The sequence below is a fragment of the Mercenaria mercenaria genome, chromosome 12, assembly GCF_021730395.1.
Source record: "Mercenaria mercenaria strain notata chromosome 12, MADL_Memer_1, whole genome shotgun sequence".
In the NCBI taxonomy this organism is placed as follows: domain Eukaryota; kingdom Metazoa; phylum Mollusca; class Bivalvia; order Venerida; family Veneridae; genus Mercenaria; species Mercenaria mercenaria.
The window spans coordinates 35,043,604-35,071,115 of NC_069372.1; the positions used below are offsets into that span (position 1 = coordinate 35,043,604).

The 27,512-nt window shown below is 35.9% G+C and overlaps 1 protein-coding gene across 9 annotated transcripts in view; it reads right to left on the minus strand.

Moving 5' to 3' along the window:
- Positions 1-11: 11 nt before the first annotated feature.
- LOC123534983 (uncharacterized) overlaps positions 12-27,512 on the minus strand; it is a 76,633-nt gene continuing 49,132 nt past the window's right edge. For 7 of the 9 annotated variants that reach the window (XM_053519618.1, XM_053519625.1, XM_053519619.1 and 4 more), the window contains 13 exons: positions 22,967-23,023; positions 21,252-21,350; positions 16,312-16,394; positions 14,328-14,479; positions 13,863-13,985; positions 11,840-11,999; positions 11,198-11,376; positions 10,418-10,760; positions 8,681-8,787; positions 7,762-7,880; positions 6,500-6,573; positions 5,576-5,737; positions 12-2,512 (listed from right to left, as the gene is read on the minus strand). In XM_053519618.1, coding sequence (XP_053375593.1) covers positions 2,335-2,512; positions 5,576-5,737; positions 6,500-6,573; positions 7,762-7,880; positions 8,681-8,787; positions 10,418-10,760; positions 11,198-11,376; positions 11,840-11,999; positions 13,863-13,985; positions 14,328-14,479; positions 16,312-16,394; positions 21,252-21,350; positions 22,967-23,023 — 1,836 coding nt within the window. In that variant the 3' untranslated portion in view covers positions 12-2,334. The remainder of the gene's footprint in view (positions 2,513-5,575; positions 5,738-6,499; positions 6,574-7,761; positions 7,881-8,680; positions 8,788-10,417; positions 10,761-11,197; positions 11,377-11,839; positions 12,000-13,862; positions 13,986-14,327; positions 14,480-16,311; positions 16,395-21,251; positions 21,351-22,966; positions 23,024-27,512) is intronic. The other 2 variants (XM_053519626.1, XM_053519624.1) reach the window with 1 other exon arrangement.

Here is a 27,512-nt window from a genome sequence, read left to right on the forward strand (position 1 = left end):
GTATGACAAAATCCTGTGCCAGAGATTTATTGACATGTTACACAGGTATTCTCGTTTCTAGAGAGAAATTGAATTTAAATAATAAACCTATCTAATATTTATAGAAGTTCAAATATTTATAGTCCCAAAACCTTATCTTCTTTTATAGAAATAAACTAAAAAATACTTTGTTACTCTATATGCCAATCCACAAGAAAAAAAGAGGCCATGTAATTACAAAGGTAACAAGAGCCATGTTAGACATGGCCAATCCCCCCGCCGGGCATATTATAATTGAAGGCTAAAGTTCCTGGCAAGTTAGTGTATGAAAGTATTCATTTTGGCAGAAGCTTTGAAAAACCGTTTAGTTGTGGTCCACATCAGGGGTTTTAAAGATGTGGAAGAAAGAATTATTCAGTGGTGAGGTGGATTACTGCTAAATTTTATTAATTTTCATGAACAGTATAGCTGTATGATGTTTTTCTATATGATTACTGTAAAAAGAATGGAATGGAAAGCTAACAGGGAACAAGAGTGCCAGAATGTCACAATATATGCCCGTCAGAGCAAATTTCTTTACAGCTGTATTTGCAAATGGAATTTTAATTTTGTGGTTGTTTAGTAACCATTGTAAGTCTTCTGTTTTTCTAAGTCCACAAAAAACTCCTTACCAGGTAGAGATGTCTTAAAATACACCTAAAATTGGAAAGTAACATCCAGGTTGTACCACAGAAAAGTGGTCTTGTTTTTTTCCCTGTGGTCAATTATAAAAATGTTACAACATAAGTTATTTATAGTAACAACTAATGGAAGTTAATTTTAAAAGAAAAAAAAATGTAAGTCCACACAAACATCTTTACCAGGTAGAGTTGGTCAAAATATTCCTCAAAATTGGATGTAGCATGCATGTTGTACTACTGAAAAGTGGTCTCGATATTTCCCTACGACTAGTTATGAAAAAGTTACAATAAAAGCTATTTAAAGTAAAAACAAAGGGAAGTAATTCTAAAGAAGGGAATTGCGCATGACACTTCGTCTCATAAGTGGTATATAATTGTGCCAAGTTACATCAAAATCCCTCCATGCATGAAGAAGAAATGCTTCGGACAAAGTCATTCTTGTATCTGACCTTTGGCCTCTGTGACCTTGACCTTAGACCTAGGGACCTGGATCTTGCGCACGACACTCTGTCTTGTGGTGGTGAACATTTGTGCCAAGTTATATCAAAATCCCTCTATGCATGAAGAAGAAGTACTCCGAACAAGGTTTTCATTCTTGTATCCTTTGACCTCTAAGTGTGACCTTGACCTTAGAACTAGGGACCTGGTTCTTGCGCATGACACTCCACCTCGTGGTGGTGAACATTTGTGCCAAGATATATCGAAATCCCTCCATGCATGAAAAAGATATGCTGCGGACAATTTTTTAAAGAAAATATGACAAAGGGGAATAACTCAAAAAGTAAGCAAGGTAGAGTTGTTGTTCTTGCACACTGCACTTCCTCCCAATGTGTTCTATCAGTGTATGAAGTTCGAAGAAAATCCCTCCAGTACTTTTGGAGTTATGCTCCAGACAAATTTTTTAAAGAAAATATGATAAAGGGAAATAACTCAAAAAATAGGCATGGTAGAGTTATTGTTCTTGCACACTGCACTTCCTCCCAATGTGTTCTATCAGTGTATGAAGTTTGAAGAAAATCATTCCAGTACTTTTGGAGTTATGCTCCGGATAAATTTTTTTAAAGAAAATATGACAAAGGGGAATAACTCAAAAAATAGGCAAGGTAGAGTTATTGTTCTTGCACACTGCACTTCCTCCCAATGTGTTCTATCAGTGTATGAGGTTTGAAGAAAATCCCTCCAGTACTTTTGGAGTTATGCTCCGGACAAAGATCGTTGCGGACGCACGGACGGAGAGCATTTCTAATATCCCCTTCGCCTTTGGCGGGAGAATAAAAAAGGACTCTTTTGTACAGTTCATGGTGATGAAATGTTTTTGTGTTGTAACATGTGACATGTAACATACGAGACTTCAACGAAAGTTTTACCAGGATGATGCTGCTTGCACTTTGAATGTTAATATATGTTAATATTTAAAAACATATTGTATAGTTATAAGTTATCTCGAGTTTCACCCTCAAAAACAACACCATGTAAAGCTTCAATGTCTTGCTTTATATGCACATTGGGAAAGTAACGTATAATATGATATGATACTTTGAGATAAATAATGAACATATCAAAGTCGCAACTGCTACGCTTTTTGTGGAAACACTTCATCGCTTGTAAATGACGTGTACTGGAGACGGTGCCAGAGGCAAGCCAACAAAATGTATTATTAGGTGTATGTACAGCTTTATTTCTTCTGGTTATTGAGGCTCTCTGGTATTGTAACACACACTGCAGCCACCAACCAGAACACCAGTCCGAAAGCAAAGAATACAAAGCTGACGTCTAACGGAGGTCCTATAGCATCAGATGTATACCCAACGTTCCAGGAATATATAGTACCGCCAACAATAGGAGAGATTGACCTGTAAACATATATATTCATAATCCATATATATCATAGTCATTATTTAGATAATATTCTTTAAGGACTATGCTATTTCGACAATGCAAAATTCGTATGTAAAACTGAGATTGTCGTAACAACGCGAGAAATGCACGGGGATCAAAAAGAAAGTAATAATTATAAGAAAATGTATCTCCGAAAAAATTATAAAGTATCAATGACACTCAAAAACATGTCCCAACAGTGCACTAGAAGAAAATGCATAGAAATTTTCGGGGTAAGCATTTGGTACCGTAAGTCTCTCATATATATACAATATATATATTCTTCAATCAATGATATGTCAGTGTAAATGAGCTGAGCGTTAGCTTTCTAAGAAAACGCCGTTAAACTATGTTACACGAATCACACGTGCACCGCTCTTTTACAAAACTGTGTCCGCCATGTTTTCTTCAGTGAACGAAATAAAAGGAGTATTTTACCTTAGATTTCCTTATTGTAGAGTACGATTGACTTTCTAATCTACATAAAACATTACTTTTTTATAACATCCCACTGTCCGATCTTTCTGATCACTTAACGATCACTTACAATTACAAAATAAAACCAACGTGTCATCAAAATTATCACTTTACACGGCTTCATGGACATCACGGCCTACTAACATTAAATTTGTAATCATGCGCCAATCAAACAAATGATAAAAGATCGGTACCTTTTCAAAGACATGTTTTATTTCCCGTAATTTTCTGATATTCTAACCTTCAAACAACCGAATTGTATGCACAGAAATAACGAAACATTTATGCAATATAGCTTTTAGTATAAATTTTGGATCTATTTTTTTCCAGCCCAACAACAGACATGTATATGTCACAAACCCGGTCTGTCCTCGAAATCAGTGTCAAAGGTTACTAGAACATAAATACAATGAATAAACAACCGCTTACTATGTTCTTGTAAGTCCTGTAAGATGAAACGGCTCGTGTTTATACATTCATATATATTCCGTATCGGGAACATTGACAATCACAAGTCGATCCTTACCACGAACATGAAAACAGTTACTTTTATGCCTTTGTTTACATTTCAAAAGTAACTATTCACATATACGTTCAAGAACGTAAATTTCGTGCTTTCCGACCAATATGGTGTGTAAACTTCTGTATTTAAAAGTATGGTGTATTCGGCAAACCATTTGTAACTTCCGACATGGTAAATGTCATTGTCAGTTATGTTTACGAAATTTAATTGAATATTTATGTTTTATACTTGCAAAAGAAAAACTTGATGGTCATGGTCGCTGGCTTCGAATTCCTCGCCCATCACCGACGTGGGATAACAAATATATATTTTCACATATCTGGGCGAAAAATACCGCCATTGCAAAACAATACATTAAAAAATATATATATTTTCACATGTCTGGGCAGAAAATACCGCCGAAAAATACCTTAACAAATTTATATTTTCACATATCTGGGCGAAACATACCGTCCTTAACAAATAGATATGTTCTCATATCTGAATGGAGTTACAGTCCAATACCACAACAAATATATATATTCACATATTAGGGCGGATATAACCGCCGAAAGCATATCAAGAAATGTAGATGAATTTGCATATTAAGAGAAATTTTCAAAATTAGAAAATTGTCACTTGAAAGAGGAGGCGGAATGGCATGTGGTGGTAAGATAAAACCAGAAATTAGCCAAAATAAAATTAAAGAAAGAAGCGTGCTATTCACTCTTGAATGCTGACGAAGAAGGAAGATGCCGTTTCACGATTGGTTCAACGGTATAAAAGGAATTCATTGATTGGCTTTTACCGTAGTATATAAATTAACATATTTCAGAATAGGACCGATTTGCTCCAAATGTACAACAATGACTTAAATAATTTTATCTACCTATAAAATTCATATATATATGAGCAGTACAATTCCTGTAAATGAGCACTACGTAAGCGCTCAGGCCCCTCTCGCACACCATACCTATAGTTCGGACTTCCTTAATGTGTAAAGGCATGTGCACAAAAATGACAAATTTTGCCAACACCTGGTAAATTGTAATGTGTTTTTTAGAAAAGTAATAAACGGAAATAGAAAAATAGCTCTCAGCTCATTTACACGGATAGTTTAGCTTTATTATGTATATTATAGTTTTTCGCAGTTATGCACGATGACATAGAATACTTACCCCGAAAATTGTGACACGAACATACTGATAACTTTTCCCACTTTACTTTTTAAATTAAAGTAAGAGTTCAGCACTTCATGGTTTTGATGTATTGTCACATTGGAATAACGTTTGTTTTACAGTAACTTCGAAATTAATCAGAAATAATATCATGTACCCCACCCACCAAATTCATAATTTCAAAATAGCATAGGCCTTAACATTATGTTTAGTATGACCATCGCCGTTTATATCATTACCATTATCGCCCTGTACAACCATTCTAATCCATCAGAGATTCGTCAAAATCACGAGACGAAAGAATCACGGTAGACCATGGTAGAGAATGTGTACTAATTAAAAGTCATTATTACTTTTCTACAAAATAAGATGCAACAGGAATACAATGCCTACTAAAGACATTCAGAAATCTTTATTGTAAAGGCCTGTTACAATCAAAGTTTCCGATAAAAAAAATTGACTGAGAAAGCTGTCGTCACTACCAAAGTTTTTATCGTTAGTCAAAGAAATTGGCAGGAATCTGCGTGTTGTAAAGACAAGAATTAGTATCATGTAAACAGAAAAAATGGTTGCAATCTACTTCACACTCATAGAGAATGAATGCATTGCTTTTAATGAATAAAAATCTTTCAAAAGTTTCTTTGAAAGTATGGAGTGTTACAAAGAGACAAGAAAACACATCATAAAAACATGTCTTTAAGAACTTCACACTGCTTCTTTACTGTGTGTTTTTTCTCTCTCTTTTTTAACAGCCCTTAAACCCAACGCCGATGGACTAATTCCAATCAATGTTAATCAACATGTGAAGAAATATAACATAGGGTTCTGATAGGTATACAAATAAAACAAATAAATAAATAGAATAATTCGAAAATGTTTACCTAGTTATAGCTACAAGCGTCATTGCTAACCCGTTCACCTGTCCGGCTAATTCCGGCTTCACTGAGTTGTTAACGAGAAGATATGTACAAGAGAAAACACAATACATCATCAACGTCATCAAAATATTGTTTGTCATTAGCAAAACCCACAGCGTCACCGGTCTGTTGGTATGAGAAATGTGTTTACAGTAAAATGGTAATAAAAAGCGAGTTATCTGTGCTGTAAAACAAGTCATATAATTCAAATATTTGTATCCGAAATCATTTCATGTACAAGAACTGGAAAAGTAAATCAAACAAGACCTTATTCTTGGTTAAGATGCTTTTATCTGGGTGACTTATAATTACAGTGGTATAAATATTCTCATGATTTGCTAAAACTTAATAGACATGTACTCTAATATGTTTGATTATTAAACCGTTAATTCCCCGCGCTAACGTCAGGGCCGTTATCGATAATGACACCGGGTAATGATAATGTGATAATGCATAAGGCAATACGATAACAGGAGCATTTTCAGCACTAAATTGTAACTATTTATAGATTATAAGGTAATACACCGTTTTATATTAACTTCAGAACAAAGTTACTCTTTTGTGTCTACGAAGATCATTTGGTTGCACAAAACGCACTGTAGACTCGGCTTGACTGGGTCTGTTCAAGAAAGATAATGAAATGTACAACGTACGCCTCTTACGCCCTCTTGCACCGACTTAAGCCGAATTGAATAGACTCCGCGGCCCAAAGGACTGTTGAACAAGTACTAGTATACCTTTTGCTATCTTGCAGCACGTTAATACTGCTGATGTATAAGTTAAAGATTAAAGCAGTGTCAGTTTTGGTCCTCAAAGAATATCAATATTTTAGCTGAATCATTGCTTAAAATGTATCACTTTCACCACAAAATAACTCGCAATACTTACTGATTTATTAACAGGTGAAGACACGGCATGCATTCTGTAAACACCATCATCAAAATAGTACATATCAACATTGTCTGCAATATAACAACCATAAAACCTAAAAAATTTATTTCCTATAACGTAGGTATGACCATTGGTACATATTCCGTAAGCGTCTTTCAGGGACTTTGGGAAATAGATGTGGAATATACTAATATCCTACGACTTCCACCGATGTCTTAGGTGCCCAAAATGAAGTATGGTAGCTTCTATATCTTTAGGTTATACGATCTGTGACTAAAGTCACACACAAACCTTATACAGGAACCGAAAAATATTATTTCAAAGGGACTGGATTCAAAATTTTGGTTAAAATGATCTTTCTGTTTACATTTGATATGTGATTTTGTTTCTAAACTATTTTAAAGATGGCTTCAGCAAGGAGTCGGGAATCGAACCCAAGTTGTCCGGGCAATAAAAATTTTCCTACCACTTTGCCCAATACTCAACAGACGAATTCCCCAAACGACCGTTTTTATAAAGCTTCATGTTTAAAGCAGTTTACCTTCTGTATCGCGTGACAATTTAAAATTTTGAAAAAAAAAATAATAGAAACAACTAATTCTCATTGCTTCCATAACATATTCTGTCAGTAACTAATTTTCAATGCCTTCTTAAGAAATAAAGTAACAATTTCCTGATATCTATTTTTGTTGTTGTCGTACCATCCAGATGTCGGTCCATTTGAATTAGTAATTTCAAATGTTATCGTTATTATTATCATCATCATAAGTATTATCATTATAGCTGTAATCAGTACTACAATCTGTTAAAATTGCATGCGATTTTTGTTTCAGATTCTATACTTAAACTTCGGTTAGTGTTTTCTCTATTTGTGAGCCCGCCCGCTTAGCTCAGTAGGTAGAGCGTCGGTCTACGGATCGCGGGGTCGTGAGTTCGATCCTCGGGCGGGGCGTATGTTCTCCGTGACTATTTGATAAACGACATTGTGTCTGAAATCATTAGTCCTCCACCTCTGATTCATGTGGGGAAGTTGGCGTTACTTGCGGAGAACAGGTTTGTACTGGTACAGAAACCAGGAACACTGGTTAGGTTAACTGCCCGCCGTTACATGACTGAAATACTGTTGAAAAACGGCGTTAAACCCAAAACAAACAAACAAACAAATTCTCTATTTGTGAAATGTTGCAACCTTTCCCCTTGTGAATCTATTTACATCAAAGTTGAACAATGTTCCAAAGTCACATAGACCATACACTGACCTTTTTGATACCAAAGCGTCTGACCAGGTTTGGGAAAAGGAACAACTGTATAAATAACAGTGGGAACGCTGTAGCGGCTAACACAATCCCAATTTCATTTGGCGCAAAGCCTAGGCCATCTGAAAATATATGTATATATAGGGAGGGATACAGGTAATATACGCTGTTCTATTAAACAATGTCATGATAACTCTCTAAATGAACAAGTAAATTCGATGAATTGGTATCCCCCGCCGAAAGGGTTTGTCGTGAGGAATGGCCAAAAAATATATCCGGCAAAAAGTTAAGGATGTTAATAAGAAGCAAATAACTTCATTAGTCAAAATCAATTTAACAGAAAACAAATGTTAAATAAAAGAGTACATAATAAATGTATGATACTTTGATCCTGACTAAAGAAATTATTTTGAACGGGATATGCTTACTGTAGTAAGCTTAGCTTTTAAAATGAAATGCAGTTAATTGAAATGTGAGCTTGAAGTTTAACTGGAACGAAATATTGTCTTTGAGTGGTTTGGCACCAGATGTTGCTGTTTAACATGTACATTTGAACTTAAAAGAACAGAATGATGTTCTTAAGAGAACACAGGTAAGATATCTTGAACATGGCTGAGGACAAGGTTTGTGCAGTCACAACTTAATATATTTATTTTTTTAGGGGGTGGGGGTGCGGGGGAACGAGAGAGGAAACAAAATTTCACATGTTGATTATAAATATTGATGGAAAATTAAAAATTAAAAAAAAGGTAAAAGGGTGAAGTTGGGGGGGGGGGGGGGGGCAGAGGATGCATGATCAGTGGTGGGCATGACTTGGTGGAGGAGTGAGGTGGGGGAATGGTACAACTTGCATGTTGATAAATAATCATGGAAGGTTTGAAAAAAAAACTAAAATGCCCAAGTAACACCAGAGTGCACGTACCTAACATTATATCTGTGGACGTCCAAACTGTAAATATTTCTTCCACGCCGATAATACCAAAGGAAAACACGGAATATAACGTTATGGCTAGGAAAATATCAAACTGACTGTAAAGTAAAACACATTTTTTTAGCATTGAGTACATCAGTTCTGAAAACGGATTCTAGATAGCCCGACTGAAGGTGAGTACTAGGATAATAATTACATATGTATAAATATATAACCAAAATCTTGAAACCAAAGATACAATGCCTGTCGATGTCCCAAAGATTTAAAAGAGAATGACTTTTGTGAGGAAAGAAAAGAGGAGGACATGACGATTCCGTTTCCACTGGCCTTAGAACAAATGTCAGTTCTCGTAAAATGAATTACAAATGGAAATGAAAATTAAATAATGTAAAAAATATAGTGGTAACGGAAAACATTGTAAAGAGTTATTTAAAAATATAAACAATTTGATACCAATAATATGCATTAAATATACACCCCCAATACAGGAAATAAAGTTACTTTGAGTTATCTAAAAAATCAAATGACAAAACCCCGTTTTCTTTGTACGTCACCAATTGCGCTAAATCTAAGAAGGCATAATATCATATTTTTGCATAAAAACTACTTTTTTCACTGGATCCGCCCATGTATAAACGGGAGAAAAATCGTGTGCAAACAAGGCAATTCACGTGCTGTTAATACATGATTTTTATTTTTGAAATGCTTTGCCAGGGATATATATGTATTTTTGCGCACACTGATATTTGGCATCTGCGTCTTGTTTCTTCCATAACAACCTCTTCTTGTAGCATTATAGATACAATGTAATCCATAGTATGTTTAGCTGTATCTGTTTCCAACCCCAAACGTACTGCCCCCATCAATGTACGCACTAGCTTCTCTTAGAGTTCACTCCCTTTACAAAGCGTCTGTTCAGTTATTGTAAATAACTGTGAATAAATAAGTATCGCGTGTAACTTGTGCTATTGTTCGATTTTAGGTATTATATTTATGATTTTGGTAAGTATCAGTCGGTATGTTTTTATCTAATTTCTCGAAGAATTTAAATAAACAGCTTGGAAACTTGACACTACGTTCGTACTCATCCGTACTCCAAATGCGTGTCCGTACTCAATATAACTCGAATGTAAAGTTGGTATTCTTGAAATTGTGATCGAGTCCACCAAATTGTGAAATGATATGAACAATTATTGGTAATTTTATGTTTGTAATAATGAGAGATAAAAAAATCGCTTAAAAACCTTCAGGATGTGCTTTTGATAGTGTTGTTTATTTCCAGGCCCTGGATACGGATATTTAAAACATGTTTACCGTTTCCAAGAACAACAGGAATGGTAAATAAAAAATGTACCGGAATCGTCAAGTCATCACATATGAAAACAATACATGAATCGTCGCGAAATATTTTTGTTATGCAAGAATAGCGACAATACACGTTTGTTTTGTGTATTAACGTCGGTCGAGGTCACAAACATATCCCAAGGGCTTCTGCAGACGTTAATACACAAAAAAAACGTGTATTATCCCTACAATATTACTATTAGTGGTGAGGAGTTTCTCAGAAACTAGTTTATAGGAAAAATTCAGGACATTTTAAGCTTTTTAAGTATGCCAATGACACAAGCTTACGGGGACTGCCACGAAATACGGTTGCAAATGTTAAGACTTGCAGCAGACAGACTAGACATATAATTATTATAATTGAATGATGCAAAATATATTTACCTCATTAATCTTATGACCGACCAATTTCTTAAAACTGAGAAACATGCGAAGCATTTTGTTGTCATATTATCCTCTGTGTTTGAATCATTACTTATGGCAACTCTTTCCATTTCCGAGTTAACTTGCGTGGACAGAAGCTTTTCTTTCAAACAGTCATCTATGTCTTGTCTATTCGAGTCTTCAGCTTCTGTCTTATCAGGTACACCGTCAAACAGACTTGTATGGAATATATTTCTCTTTTCTGAATCACTACATTCTTTGTAACCATACTTCTGCTTGAATCTACCACTGCGATCTCGAAGGTCTGTCAATGATTTCCCTTTCCTGTGAAATAAATCACTTTCTGAAAAAGTAAAAACAATAGACAATATCTTGACTTTGGCGCAAGCCATTTCAATTATGTGCGAGTGTAAATGGAATTACATCTTTTTTGTATTTTAAAGCATTTGTGAAAATTAACCATCCACAGCATATGCATCTGAGACAGTACAAGTCGTGCCCCACCCCATTCTCATCCCCACCAAACCAATTGCTTACTTATCCTCAAGTTTATATTGAGATCTACTCTCCGCTGGAGTATGAAAAATCAGATTAATAAATTCAAAATTTAAAACTGCAAGATTTAACTTAGATATACTGTTTACACCATTCCGTTTACTTGCTAGTTTGCAGTTGCCCGATTTGCGGTATGTGGTTCTGGTTGCATTTGATGTCCAATCCTTCCTGATATTCAACTCTTAATTTGAACTACAATAAAAATGGATATGTTTATCTACGTACCATTTATAAGAAATGAATACTCGGATATAAAATTAAGGTGTTCTAAAGATACAGCCCGTCTTGCGAGAGTCTCTCTCGAACCGGTTGAATTAATGGTATGATTTAACTGGCAAGGTTCTATACGTTTTGTATCAATGTCAGCACTCCCATTATCTTCAACAATCACTTCCTCTGTTTTTCTGAAAGTAACATTTACAGTTTATATTGTGTACCTTGTTGGTGCACAGTTTGTCCATAAACAATATAACGTATCATTTATGACGAGATTCAGACCATGCCTAGACTACAACTCTTGTGATAATTCATGCGGACAACTCAACACTTGGAAGCTATTGTGAACTATTTTCTTTCCGTCTTTCATTCGAACTTATTTCTTATCGGCTTCAAATTATTGGACCGGCGCAATGTCTGTCTCAGAAACTAGCTGTCAGAGTTTCGTTAAGGACTTTAAACACACTTCATATGTACTAGAACCAGGAAAATTTGCATTAGGTCTTCTGTATCTGCCCGAAAACTTAAAATTACTAACATTCTTCTGGAAGAGCCAACAACATAGGTAAAAGATGATTTACTTTGTTCAGTCACACTACTCTAAATATGAGATTTGCGCTGTTAATTCATTTTTAAAGTTATTGTCCATACCTCATACTGAGAGTTTCTGGAAGCCATATAAAATCCACTATAACGGTGATAAGACATGTTATAAATGCAAAAAAAGATGGAAGGATATATGGAAATCTTTCGAAGAGTCCTATGTTAGTAAATGAACCTGGAAAACGCTTGGATGGATCTGCTAGAAAACCTGGAAATAAAAGCAAGTAATTATCGAGACACATTTTAGGAAGAAAAATGAATGAAGCGGGGAATCTTTTGTCCTTGGTTTTATTTTGATAACTTTGTATGTTTTGATAAGGAAAAAAGAAAGAAAAATAAAAGCGGCTTTGTTATAGCTTACACGTAAGATAATAAAGTTTTCAACGAGATTATATAGTTTCTATGCCTAGACGACTGTACACTAGCAGGTTCCCGTTGGGGAAAATGAAAGTTGTACTGCAGCAGGTACAGGAACAGCAATTCAGATGGTTTGTGTAAGGTTAATAATATATATTAATATGACTATATGCTAATAAGACCAAGTATTTTAGAAATGTACCTCCTATACGGCTATGCCGACAATAATCCATGTTCCCCAGGCTGTATCGGTTATACCTCCTTCACATCTACGATTTTTCTTACGATTTGTGACGGATTGCACAAAATCGTAAAAGTTCACCGATTCCCCACATTTACGAGCTATTTAAGAGCTGTTTACTATCAAATTGCGATTTATTCCGAGTTATTACGATGCATTTACGACTAAAATTACCGATTTGTTCCAAGTAATTACGGATCAATACGATCGTTTTACAAGCTATTTACGAGTTATTAACGAGCTGTTGCGAGTGAATTACGGAATATCATGATTCACCAAAGGCTTTACGAGTACATTACGATTTGTTTACGAGAAGTTGCGTGTTAGATACGAGTATTTACGAATATCATGTTTTTGCAATTTAAACTTGCACCATCATTCGAAAACTTACACCCAACGAAGTAACAAGGCATATGAAAGACACAGGTTGCAATTATACCAACGGTTTCTGAGGTCTCATTCCTTGGACGTATTGACAGCAACTGAAAGGAACTGTCCGATTTAGCAGCTTTTATACTTCTCATAAATCGTAAAGCATACGTACGTACTCGTAAAGTTCTTGTAAAGTGCCCTTAACAAATCGTAAAACCCTCCTACCGCATCGTGAAAGAAATCGTAAGAACTCGTAAACACATCGTAAAACAAAGCCTTAACGATACTTTTACGAGCGCTTACGAGTGGTTTACGTGTTGTTTACGATACTAACGACTTGTTACGAGCTCTTTACGAGTCTTTACGAGCTATTCAAGGATGATTCAAATCGCGGACGATCGTAATAAATTTTTGACATGTCAAAAATATTACCTCAAAGTTCACGATTGTTTGCAATCGTCTGCGAGTAGTACCGAACTATTTACGAGTACCGACGAGCACTTTACGATTGCGTTCAACTGCCTACAAGTTGGCAAATCGTAAGGAATCGTAAGATAAAATCATAGATGAGAAGGGGGTATTATATAGACACACCAACAATTTGATCAGTGTTACAACTTACCATATACTACCTGACCAACAATAATACCGGTTTCCAAGGCTGCAACGGCAAATTAGGCAACGACAATTTGATCAATGTTACAACTTACCCCATACAGCTGGACCGACAATAATACCGGATCCCTAGGTTATATCGGCTAGTGATACACCGACAACTGGATCAGTGTTAGCCTAAATTTTACCTCCTACAGACAGACCGACAATAATACCGGTTCTCTAGCACCGACAATTTGCCCAGTGTTACAACGTACCCACTACAGGAATCCGGCAATAATACCGGTTCCCCAGGCTATACCGGCTACAGATACACCGACAATTTGACCAGTGTTACAACTTACCCACTATTGCCGGGCCGACAATAATACCGGTTCCCTAGAAACGAACGACAACTGGATCAGAGTTACAACTTACCCCCTACAGCTGGCCCGACAATAATACCGGTTCTCTAACACCGAAAATTTGCTCAGTGTTACAACTTACCCCCTACAGCCGGACCGACAATAATACCGGTTCCCCAGCCTATACCAGCTACAGATACACCGACGGCTTGGTTAGTGTTGTCAGTCAGTTCATACAGCATTGTCTTTGCTAACCCAGCAACACCTTAATGACAGAAAAATGCTAATATAGAACCGTTCATTCAATATAATTTAACAACACGATTATCATAGAAAACTACCATTTTCTGTGAATTTCAAGAGAAACACCGAAAATACAAAGTTAAACTAATGTTATACTTTTAATTGTTGGTCTAAACAAGAGATTTAACAACTAAATGACCAATATATACCACTGTACCAGAGCAGTTGTAACCGTAAAAAAATTATCAAACTATAAGATATAAACATCAAGACGACCGCCCTGTATCCTGGCTAAGAAATATTTGATCTCGTAATAGATCAGCCAAAGTGATACCAAATGCATCTAACCCTACTGATAACTTACCATTGACAAGTCCAGAAAGAAATCTGACAGTGATTGCGAAGTATATATTCGTGGTAAAACCAAACATCAAAGAACACAAACCAACAAGAGAAACAGTAACGAGAAGGATTGGTCTTCTGCCGATCCTGTCTCCCATCCAACCCCAAAAGTAACTGAAATTAACAACCTGACCATTATGGAAGGGAATGTCCGCCAGGACATGCATGCTGCTAAATGACATTGCTATGTTATTTACTTACATATGCGTTCTGCAACATTGCAACTGCATTTTAGTTTCTTATATTTGCCTTACAAGAAATTCATCTTTAATGCTTCTTAATGCTAAGAAAACAGTCCTTTCATGAATATCGGTTATTCTTGCATGTAATTGACAAGTGCGTTCAACCTTTTTGTTTGCTTACTGCAATATTGAAATATATACTCATGCTATTACTAACTGTATTCTATGTTTTCTTACGCGTATTTGACTTTGTTGCTACTGAATGTAACGAGCTATTAATAACGTTGTGACTTGTGAATATTCCGAATTTTTCATAACTTGATTGTTACTGTTTTTTGGATTTAACATTAGTGATGTTTGCAACCACATGGTTCTTGTTTAAATTACAGTTTCCCGGCAAAAATAATATACTAAAACACATGGCTTTAATAAATATTTAAACTTGCAGTATAACAAAAATTTAAGCACGGTAGTGCATTACATCATTACAGGGAACCAACAAAAAGCAAAAATTTTAGCGCAAATTAGTATACACGGGAGATCACTCTCGACAGCAAATTCACGTGTTCGGTAGTTTCCGTGGGTTAAATGGATTCAATGGGTTCAATTTACATTATTCAAATCGTCCTGAATCTGTTATATATTTACTGAAAGCTTTGACCAGTACGTATTTTGGTGGCAAATTCGTTTGGTACTTTTTTTACTAAAACACCGTTCATGGTTCACTGATTTTACGGAAACTGTCGGAAATTCTGGTTCCCAGCTTTCTACGAATTTCATATAACAAATGTTAAAGTCGCATTTGATTAACTTCGTGCTGCTTAGTGCTTACTCAGCACTGTTTTCGCCTTGCATAAATTTCAATCATTGCAATACTAAGAATCCGTGAATTTAAAGTAGGGACCTACATAGAAAAGGTCTACGACAGGGACCTATATATCAAAAACAAAAAACAACGGGCAGCAACTAAATGTTAACATGCATGTGTTAGTTTTATATAATGGAGGAACGATTTAATCAATTTCAGAAAGTAAAACGTACAAAACACTTAGAACTTGTTAACATAAACATTTTAATATGCCACAGAATGGATGCATCTGCCATTTACACGCAAGAATATGCGTTTTACATACATGCAGTGACGAAAGATGCAAGGTGTGTGCCACTAACGGATGGAATGTAACACAAAGACGCATGGATGTTGCATTTAGTTTAAAACGAATAACACAAGGCAACATGCTTTTATCATTTAGCAGCATGCATGTCCTGGCGGAGATTCCCTAAAATGCAGTTGCAATGTTGCAGAACGCATATGTAAGTAAATAACATAGCAATGTCATTTAGCAGTATGCATGTCCTGGCGGACATTCCTTTCCATAGACCATAACCTAACTTTTGGATACTTTCTGAAGCATCAACAACTAACATTGGAACTCGAAAAAATATAATAAATGTAGAAATTAATATACACAAGTAAATAATATTAACATTTTAGCAAAATTAACCCTTATCATGATGGACACGATTGATTCTGCCTTTGCGACCAGCGTAGATCATGATCAGTTCGAACATCCATGCAGTCTGATTATGATCTGCACTGCTCGCCATTCAGTCAGTATCTTTTTAGTACGCACCCCTTTTAACAGTTAATGGTACTGTTCAAACTGAAAGATGGACGAGTTCATTTTAGAAATTTAGCAGGGTAAGGGCTTAGCTGATTGATAACGAAAGTAGAGTACTTAATAGCGTTCTGTAATATCATACCTTCCGAATACTCGACCAACAAACATAGCAGAAGCAATTAGACCAGCATAATATCCCTTATCAGTCTCTTTATATCCAAATGTCTGCAATATTAAAAGGCAACAGTAAAAATCAAGGTTACTTCTTATCGGCCTATTAATTTCAAAATGTCTGCAAAATATAGCAAAATTAAAAATCTAGAATTACAGTCGTTTTACATCCAAATGTCTGCAATAATCAAAACAGGAGTCAAAATTTCAGGGTGTTCTTTTTCAGCTTCTTTATATCCAAATGTCTGCAATAATGAAATACAAGAGTGAAAATCCAGAGTGTCCCTTATTAGACCTTTTATATTCAAATGTCTGCAATACTGTAATACAAGAGTAAAACTCAAGAGTGTATTTTATCAGGCTCTTCATATCCAAATGTCTGCAATAATGTAATACAAGAGTAAGAATCAAGAGTAAACTTTATCAGGCTCTTGATACCCAAAAAAATGTCTGCAATAATGTAATGCAAGAGAAAAAATCTAGGATGTCCCTTATTAAGCTCTTGATATCCAAGTGTCTGCAATAATGTAATGCAATAATGAAATTCAAGTGTCCCTTATTAGGCTCTTGATATCCAAATGTTTGCAAAAATAAAATGAAAAAGTAAAAATCCAGTGTGTCCCTTATCAGGCTTTTTATATCCAATTGTCTGCAAAAATCAAATGCAACTGTGAAAATCCAGAGTGTTCTTATAAGACTTTTCTATCCAAATGTCTGCAATATTGTAATGCAAGAGTAAAAATACAGAATGTTCCTTATCAGGCTCTTGATATCCAAATGTCTGCAATTATGTGATACAAGAGTAAAAGTTTAGTGTGTTACTACTCAGCCGCTTGATAGTAAAAATCATAGGCCCTTGATATCTTAATGTCTGCAATATTGTAATGCAAGAGTAAAAATACAGAATGTCCCTTATTAGGCTCTTGATATCCAAATGTCTGCAATAATGGGATACAAGAGTAAAAGTTCAGTGTGTTACTAATTAGCCTCTTGATAGCCAAATGTCTGCAATAATAAAATACAAGAGTAAAATTTCAGATATTCTTTTATCAGTCTCTTTATATCCAAATGTCTGCAATAATGAAATGCAAGAGTAACAAGAGCTGTCTCCGTAGGATGACACATGCCCCCGATGGCACTTTGAATGAATAGTTATGGCCGATGTTAGAGTTTAGGACCTTTGACCTACGGAGCTGGGTCTTGCGCGCGACACATCGTCTTACTGTGACACACATTCATGCATAGTTATTTTAAAATCCATGCATGAATGACAAAGATATGGACCGGACATGCCCATCAATGCACTATCATGAAAAATGATCTTTAACGTCTAAGTGTGACCTTGACCTTTGAGCTACGGACCTGGGTCTTGCGTGTGACACGTCGTCTTATTGTGGTACACATTCATGCCAAGTTATTTGAAAATCCATCCATCGATGACAAAGATATGGACCATCAATGCACTATCCTTTAACATCTAAGTGTGACCTTGACCTTTGAGCTACGAACCTGGGTCTTGCGCAGGACACGTCGTCTTACTGTGGTACACATTAATGCCAAGTTATTTGAAAATCCATCCATCGATGACAAAGATATGGACCGGACACGCCCATCAATGCACTATCCTTTAACGTCTAAGTGTGACCTTGACCTTTGAGCTACGGACCTGGGTCCTGCGCACTGCACGTCGTCTTACTGTGGTACACATTCATGCCAAGTTATTTGAAAATCCATCCATCGATGACAAAGATATGGACCGGACACGCCCATCAATGCACTATCCTTTAACGTCTAAGTGTGACCTTGACCTTTGAGCTACGAACCTGGGTCTTGCGCACTGCACGTCGTCTTACTGTGGTACACATTCATGCCAAGTTATTTGAAAATCCATCCATCGATGACAAAGATATGGACCGGACACGCCCATCAATGCACTATCCTTTAACGTCTAAGTGTGACCTTGACCTTTGAGCTACGGACCTGGGTCTTGCGCACTGCACGTCGTCTTACTGTGGTACACATTCATGCCAAGTTATTTGAAAACCCATCCATCGATGACAAAGATATGGACCGGACACGAAAATTGCGGACAGACCGACAGACAGACAGACGGTTCAAAAACTATATGCCTCTCTTCGGGGGCATAAAAATCCAAAGTGTCCTTTATCAGGCCCTACATATCTAAATGTCTGCAATAATGTTATGCAAGAGTAAAAATCCAGAGTAATGTAATGCAAGAGTAAAAATCCAGAGTGTCCTTCATCAGGTGCTTGATATCTAAATGTCTGCAATAACGTAATGCACGAGTAAAAATCCAAAGTGTCCTTTATCAGGCCCTTGATATTTAAATGTCTGCAATAATGTTATGCAAGAGTAAACATCCAGAGTGTCCTTTATCAGGCCTTTGATATCTAAATGTCTGCAATAATGTAATGCAAAAGTAAAAATCCAGAGTGTCATTTATCAGGCACTTGATATCTAAATGTCTGCAATAAGGTAGTGCAAGAGTAAAATTCCGAAGTGCCCTTTATCAGGCCCTTGATATCTAAATGTCTGCAATAATGTTATGCCTAAGTAAAATTCCAAAGTGCCCTTTATCAGGCCCTTGATATCTAAATGTCTGCAATAATGTAATGCAATAATAAAAATCCATAGTGTCCTTTATCAGGCCCTTAATATATAAATGTCTGCAATAATGTTATGCAAAAATTAAAAACTAGCGTGTCCTTTATCAAGCCCTTGATATCTAAATGTCTGCAATAATGTTATGCAAGAGTTAAAAACCAACGTGTCCTTAATCAGGCCCTTGATATTTAAATGTCTGCAATAATGTTATGCAAGAGTAAAAATCCAGAGTGTCCTTCATCAGGCCCTTGATATCTAAATGTCTGCAATAATGTAATGCAAAAGTAAAAATCCAGAGTGTCATTTATCAGGCACTTGATATCTAAATGTCTGCAATAAGGTAGTGCAAGAGTAAAATTCCGAAGTGCCCTTTATCAGGCCCTTGATATCTAAATGTCTGCAATAATGTTATGCCTAAGTAAAATTCCAAAGTGCCCTTTATCAGGCCCTTGATATCTAAATGTCTGCAATAATGTAATGCAATAATAAAAATCCATAGTGTCCTTTATCAGGCCCTTAATATATAAATGTCTGCAATAATGTTATGCAAAAATTAAAAACTAGCGTGTCCTTTATCAAGCCCTTGATATCTAAATGTCTGCAATAATGTTATGCAAGAGTTAAAAACCAACGTGTCCTTAATCAGGCCCTTGATATTTAAATGTCTGCAATAATGTTATGCAAGAGTAAAAATCCAGAGTGTCCTTTATCTTTATCAGGCCATTGATATCTAAATGTCTGCAATAATGTTATGTAAGAGTAAAAATCCAGAGTGTCCTTTATGAGGCCCTTGATATCGAAATGTCTGCAATTATGTTATGCAAGAGTAAAAATCCAGAGTGTCCTTCATCAGGCCCTTGATATTCAATTGTTTGCAATAATGTAATGCAAGAGTAAAAATCCAGAGTGTCCTTTATCAGGCTCTTTATATCCAAATGTCTGCAATAATGTAATGCAAGAGTAAAAATCGAGATTGTCGTTTATCAGGTCCTTGATATCTAAATGTCTGCAATAATGTTATGCAAGAGTAAAAATCAAGAGTGTCCTTCATCAGGCCCTTAATATCTAAATGTCTGCAATAATGTTATGCAAGAGTAAAAATCCAGAGTGTCCTTCATCAGGCCCTTGGTATCTAAATGTCTGCAATAATGTAATGCAAGAGTAAAAATCCAGAGTGTCCTTTATTAGGCCTTTGAGATCTTTATGTCCGCAATAATGTAATGCAAGAGTAAAAATCCAGAGTGTCCTTTATCAGGCCCTTGATATCTAAATGCCTACAATAATGTAATGTAAGAGTAAAAATCCAGAGTGTCCTTTATCAGGCCCTTGATATCTAAATGTCTGCAATAATGTAATGTAAGAGTAAAAATCCAGAGTGTCCTTCATCAGGCCCTTAATATCTAAATGTCTGCAATAATGTTATGCAAGAGTAAAAATCCAGAGTGTCCTTCATCAGGCCCTTAATATCTAAATGTCTGCAATAATGTTATGCAAGAGTAAAAATCCAGCGTGTCCTTCATCAGGCCCTTAATATCTAAATGTCTGCAATAATGTAATGTAAGAGTAAAAATCAAGAGTGTCCTTCATCAGGCCCTTAATATCTAAATGTCTGCAATAATGTTATGCAAGAGTAAAAATCCAGAGTGTCCTTCATCAGGCCCTTGGTATCTATATATCTGCAATAATGTAATGCAAGAGTAAATATCCAGAGTGTCCTTTATTAGGCCTTTGAGATCTTTATGTCCGCAATAATGTAATGCAAGAGTAAAAATCCAGAGTAATGTAATGCAAGAGTAAAAATCCAGAGTGTCCTTTATCAGGCCCTTGATATCTAAATGCCTACAATAATGTAATGTAAGAGTAAAAATCCAGAGTGTCCTTTATCAGGCCCTTGATATCTAAATGTCTGCAATAATGTAATGCAAGAGTAAAAATCCAGAGTGTCCTTGATCAGGCCTTTGATATCTATATGTCTGCAATAATATATTGCAAGAGTAAAAATCCACATTGTCCCTTATCAGGCTCTTTATATCAAAATGTCTGCTATAATGTAATGCAAGAGTACAAATCCAGGGTGTGTCCCTTATTATGCTCTTGATATCCATATGTCTGCAATAATGTAATGCAATAATGAAAATCAAGTGTCCCTTATTAGACTCTTGATTTCCAAATGTCTGCAATAATAAAATGCAGGAATAAAAGTCCAGTGTGTCCCTTATCAGTCTTTTTATATCAAATTGTCTACAAAAATTAAATGCAAGAGTAAAAAGCCAGAGTGATCCTTACCAGGCTCTTTATATCCAAATGTCTGCAATAATGTAATGCAAGAGTGAAAATCCAGTGTTCCTTATAAGACTCTTTTATTTTATGCTCTTCAGTGGAATACTGAAATTTATCAGTGAAATAAAATTGATATTTTCACTGTTTCAAACAGTGAAAATATCATTTTTATTTTTCACTGGTACGGAACTACACTTGAATGCGAAAGAATATGAATTATAAATAAAAGAAAATTCCATGCAAAATGTACGTTCGTAAAGGTATAAATGTATAAAGATAATAACAGGATCATAAATATTTAAATTCTTTTATAAATAAATGTAAAACAAATCAGGAAACATAATAGAACTATTTACATTTTTTCTACAAAGATATTCTGACGTCACGGTATTATGATGCACGTGACGTTGCGTGGACAAACTGGATATAATTTGGTTTAAACCATTAAAAATGCATAAAATAAATAGAAAATGTGTTTGTCTTAGTGTAAGATCGAAATATATTTCACCGAGTGAACACCATAATTTACTTTTTCACTCGTGGCTGCGCCACTCGTGAAAATATTGCATTATAGTGTTCACTCGGTGAAATATATTTCGATCTTACACTAAAACAAACAAATATCCTCTATTTATTTTATCTTTTCCAGTGAATTATAGAGTTTTCTCTGTGAAGTAAAAATGATAATCCACAGTTTTGAAACAGTAGATTATCATTTTTATTTTTCACTGTTTTTGGCGAACTAGTTCCGATCCTCCGTCGCGACTGAAGTCAAACAGAGCGTTATGAATATATATATCCAAATGTCTGCAACAATGAAATGCAAGAGTAAAAATCCAGAGTCTCCCTTACCAGCCTCTATATATCCAAATATCTGCAATAATAGGAATTGAGTGAAAGTCCCGAGTATTTGTAACCAGTCTCTTAATATGCAGATGTCTCAATAACATGCAAGAGTAAAATTCATTATCATCTCTATATATCCAAATGCCTGCAATAATAAAAGAAAGAGTTAATATCCAGAGTATCCCTAGACAAAATCTTTATATCCATATGACTTAAATAATAAAAGGCCAGAGTAAAAATCCAGAATTTCTAGGTATATTTTTCATTTTCGATGTTATTAGATGGTGACCGCGAAACAGTTCTGAGCGCTATTAAGCATTTGTGCTCTCGTGCCCTGTATTTTGATAATGAAACATTGAAAAAGACCGCAGCGATCGAGTATTATAGGGATTATTGTATATAAATGGATTATCAATAGACAACTAAGAAACTATGATCATATATTGCACTTGCCAGGATCATTTTATCACAATTACCATGATCATTTATTGCACTAACCAGGATTAATTATTGCACTTGTCAGGATTAATTATTGCACTTGCCAGGATTAATTATTGCTCTTATCAGGATCATTCACTTAACTTACCAGGATCATTTATCAAACTTGCCAGTATCATTTACAACACTTACCAGGATCATTTAGTGCATTTACCCTTACCAGAATCATTTATTGCACTTACACAGGATCATTTATTTATTGCTCTTACCAGAGTCATTTAAAGCACATACTCTTACCAGGTTCATTTATTGCACTTTAATTATTTAACGCACTTACCAGGATCATTTATAGCACTTACTACGATCATTTATTGCACTTGCACTGTACTTACCAGGATCATTTATTTGCATGTACCGGGATCATTTATTGCACTTACCAGGATCATTTCCGGTAGAAATGAGGATATGAATGCTATATTCAATGAACTGGAAAACTGAAATATAAAATAACATGAGTATGATAAAATACATCAGGGATGTGCCTAATTATTATTATAATTTGATTAATTATAATTAATTACAAATTTTGATATAATTGAAAATAATGAATAACTAAGCAGAAACTAATTTAAAGTAATTGAAATTAATTAATTACTGACTTAGATTTGAGTTGTAATTGTCAATTAAATCTAATTACTTTCCATTACTTTGGCTCTTTAACTTATCAATGGACGAGTGAAATTTTAACAATGGCAGTAAATAGTTGACAGGTATTGTTGTATCAACAATCAGATGTTAGATGTGTATAATCCCTATTCAGTTCTGTTAAGTGTGATCACTGAGTGAACATTTTAGTCATTAACCCTTTAGCTAGGCAGATAACTGAAACAATACTGCATTTGGTGATGCAAGCGTGAAATTTGGCATGTGTACTCGTCTGAGCCTACTTTTTTCAAAAAGCCCGTTAGACACTTGAAAATTCAAAATGGCGGCCATTTTTCAAGATGGCGACCACAGGAAGCTGATTTTTTACTTCAACACACCTATGCAGAGTTTATTTTTTGTCAATTTTGAGAGAAAATATCTCTTAAGATGCTTTGCGTGTGCAAAACCTAATTTTGATACTCAAAAGACTGGCCCCATGTTCACAAAACATTTTTCGATCTCAGCTGAGTTTGAGTTTGAAATTTAAATATCAGTTTTACGAAAACTTCAAGCTTAAATTCCAAATGAGACTGACCATCAATATGGAATAATCACTTTAAAATAATTATTAACTGAAAATTTTGGGTTAAACATGCTATTTAGATATAAATGAGAAATTAAGTTTCATTATCAAACTCAGCTGAGACTGAAAATGTTTTGTGAACATGGGGCCTGGTTTCAAAATCCAATATGGCGTCTTTTTTCAAGATGGCCGCCGTTTCATGTGAAAAGCACTAATTTGCCATTAACACTGACGTTCCTAGTCAAATCAATTTTAATGTTATGGACAAATAACATATTTAGAGTGTTGAAGGACAGTTTGGTCTCGCCTGCGAGTTTTAAAACTGATGGCGGACAGAGGCGTAGTTTTTCCGACTGGACGGCAATGACGACGGCGATGGTGACGTCAACGTTAAGGCTGTATGTCAATTTTTTTTTCTTAGAAACTACTTTGTTTATTGGATTGAAACTTCACACACTTCTTTGTAATCATTAGGCGCTGTACAAAGACAAGTTCCATAACTCTGGCATACATTTTAACAAAATTACCCCCCTTTAAAACATTTGAATTTTCAACGTTAAGTCTTCGTATTAAGTTTTTTTCTCAGAAACAATTGTCTTAATTAGGTTGAAACTTCACACATGCCTTCATGGTCATTAGGCACTGTACAAAGCAAAGTTTCATATTCTGACATGATTTTTTTTAAAAAAATAGCCCCTTTCTTAACTGGAAATTCTAAAGATAAGTTTTTGTGTCTCTAAATGGAATATATTTTAATTATGTCCCTTTATGGCCGTCACTGCTTGACTGGACTTTGTAGTCAAACTTTATAAAAGGCAGACATTTTTAGAATCAAAGTGTGTGTAACAATCCACGTAGACACATCGGTTTTGATAAACAAAAGACCTGCTTTTGTCATAGGTGAAACAATGCAGATCTACCGCACTTGTTTCTCTGGAAGGCATGTCTCAAAATTTTATATTTTGGCCAAATAGTTGTCACATTTGCCGCTGTATAGATCTGTACACGGGAATCCAATTGCATTTACACCTACCACAACATTCTCTTTTACATGCACATTTGGTCAGTTCTTTACAGCTATTTTCAACTGGAGGGTTGTTGTCCAGTGTATCTGCCAAAGGTCACCATGTTTCTCACATTCCCATTCAGCAGGATTCTCGACTTCCATTTGGTAAAACTGTGCCTGTCCCCATATGCAACCAGCTAAGTATGCAGCACGCTTTGTGTGTTCGGCAAAGGCTGCTTGAGTTGGGGGAATAACATCATATGACCTCTGTTTTGGGGCAAACATATCCAGTCTGACACAATAAAGATGACAAACATTTCAAGAACCATCTATTCCTCATTAGTCATCACTGTCCGATATACTCCTTGGTTCTCAAAGACATCTGTCACTTCCCGGCAAACATTCTACAAACAGCCTTTATACCCTTTCCCCGGAAACTTTACAATACAGATTGACATGGCCGAATGATTGAATGACATCATGTATGGGAATCCAATTCAAATTTGTTCCCTGTTTGAAGGCTACACACAGCTGTACAAAACCAAGCCCTTCCAGCTCAGAAAACACATGAAAAGCGATGACAACAAAAACAAAATGAGGTCATGGCGCTAGACGAAGGGTTACTAGCAACAGGAAAATCCTACCCAATTGGTGCAGTTTCTTGTGGGATACTGATAACAAGACTGATCTTTTTATTTTTCGGCCGACAGGCATGTTGAAATGCACACACAAATAACTGTAATTTTGACCAGAGAGCAAAAGACTGTATGCAATCAGGAGAATAAGGCTTGAAGGTCTGACGCCATGCAGTCATTAGGAATTCAATATATGGATGGTTGTGCATGCATGGTGTTGTGAAGGGTCATAAAGAGCTTGCCAGTAAAGCTACAGACACAGATTTAGTTGCTATCGCTATTCATGTATTTTCTGAACTGAAAGATCGCGGCCTTGAACAACTGTGCCTACCCGCTTAGCTCAGTAGGTAAGAGCGTTGGTCTACGGATCACGGGGTCGTGCGTTCGATCCTTGGGCGGGGCGTATGTTCTCCGTGACTATTTGATAAACGACATTGTGTCTGATATCATTAGTCCTCCATCTCTGATTCATGTGGGGAAGTTGGCAGTTACTAGCGGAGAACAGGTTTGTACTGGTACAGAATCCAGGAAAACTGGTTAGGTTAACTGCCCGCCGTTACATAACTGAAATACTGTTGAAAAATGGCGTTAAACCCAAAACAAACAAACAAATGAACAACTGTGGGTAGCCTTCGGACATGGAACAAATTTAAGATGGATTCCGAGAAATGATGTCATTAAATCAATTGGCCATGAGAAAGCAAAAGGTATTGCTGTCTTTCATGCGTTTACAGGTTTTGATGTAGTGTCAGGATTCCGGGGGAAAGGTAAAAAGACTGTTTGATAAACTTGGAACTTTGTTCGGAAGTGACAGATGTCTTTAAGATTTTAGGTGTATATCAGCCAGTGATATCTAATGACGACAAGGCGATTCATGAAAAGCTTGTCATCTTTATGTAAGACAGGCCAAGTTCTATAGCAGATATTTATGGCGTCAGACTGGACATGTTTGCCCGAAAACAGATGTCATATGATGCTCTTGGCCCAACACAACCAGCCCTTGACAGGCCAAGTTCTATAGCAGATATTAATGGCGTCAGACTGGACATATTTGCCCGAAACAGATGTCATATGATGCTCTTGGCCAAACACAAGCAGCCCTTGCCAAACACACAACGCGTGCTGCATAACAAGCTGGTTGGATATGGGGGACAGGCATTGTTTGCCAAATGGAAGTCGAAAATCCTGCTGAATGGGGATGGAAGAAACAATGTGACCTTTGGCAGATGTACTGGACAACAACCTACCAGTTGCAAATAGCTGTAAAGAACTGACACCAAATGTGCATGTAAAACAATGTTGTTCTAGGTGTAAAATGCAATCGTTTAGGACTTCCGTTTATGGATTTATACAGCTGCAAATGTGACAACTATTTGGCAAAAATATAAACTCTTGAGACATGCTTTCCAGAGAAAACAAGTACAGTAGATCTGCATTGTTTTACCTATGACACAAAGCAGGTCTTCTGTTTATTAAAATTGATGTGTCTACGTGGAATGCTATATACACTTTAATTTTAAAAATATCTGCGTTATATAAAGCTGGACCACAAGTTCTTACCAGCAGTGACGGCCGTAAAGGGACATAACTGAATAACATTCCATGTAGAGACAGAAAAACTTAACGTTACAATTTCCAATTTTGAAAGGGGGGTAATTTTGTTAACATTCATGTCAGTGTTATGGAACTTAGCTTTGTACAGTGCCTAATGACCATGGAGGCGCATGTGAAGTTTAAACGCTATAAACCTAACAGTTTCTGAGAAAAATACTTAATACGAAGACCTAACGTTGAAAATTGTAAGTTAAAAAGGGAGATAATTCTGTTAAAATCTGTCAGAGTTATGGAACTTGGCCTGGTACAGCGCCTAATGAACACAAAGGCATGTGTGAAGTTTTAACCCAATAAACAGAGTAGCTTCTGAGAAAAGGACTTGACATACAAACATAACGTTGACGCTATCGCCGCCGTCGTCATTACCGTCCCGCCGGAAAAGCTACGCATTAGTTCGTCGTCAGTTCCTAAAGTCACAGGCGAGACAAAAACTGTCCTTCAACACTCTAAATATGTTATTCGACTATAACATTAAAACTGATTCAACTAGGAACGACAGT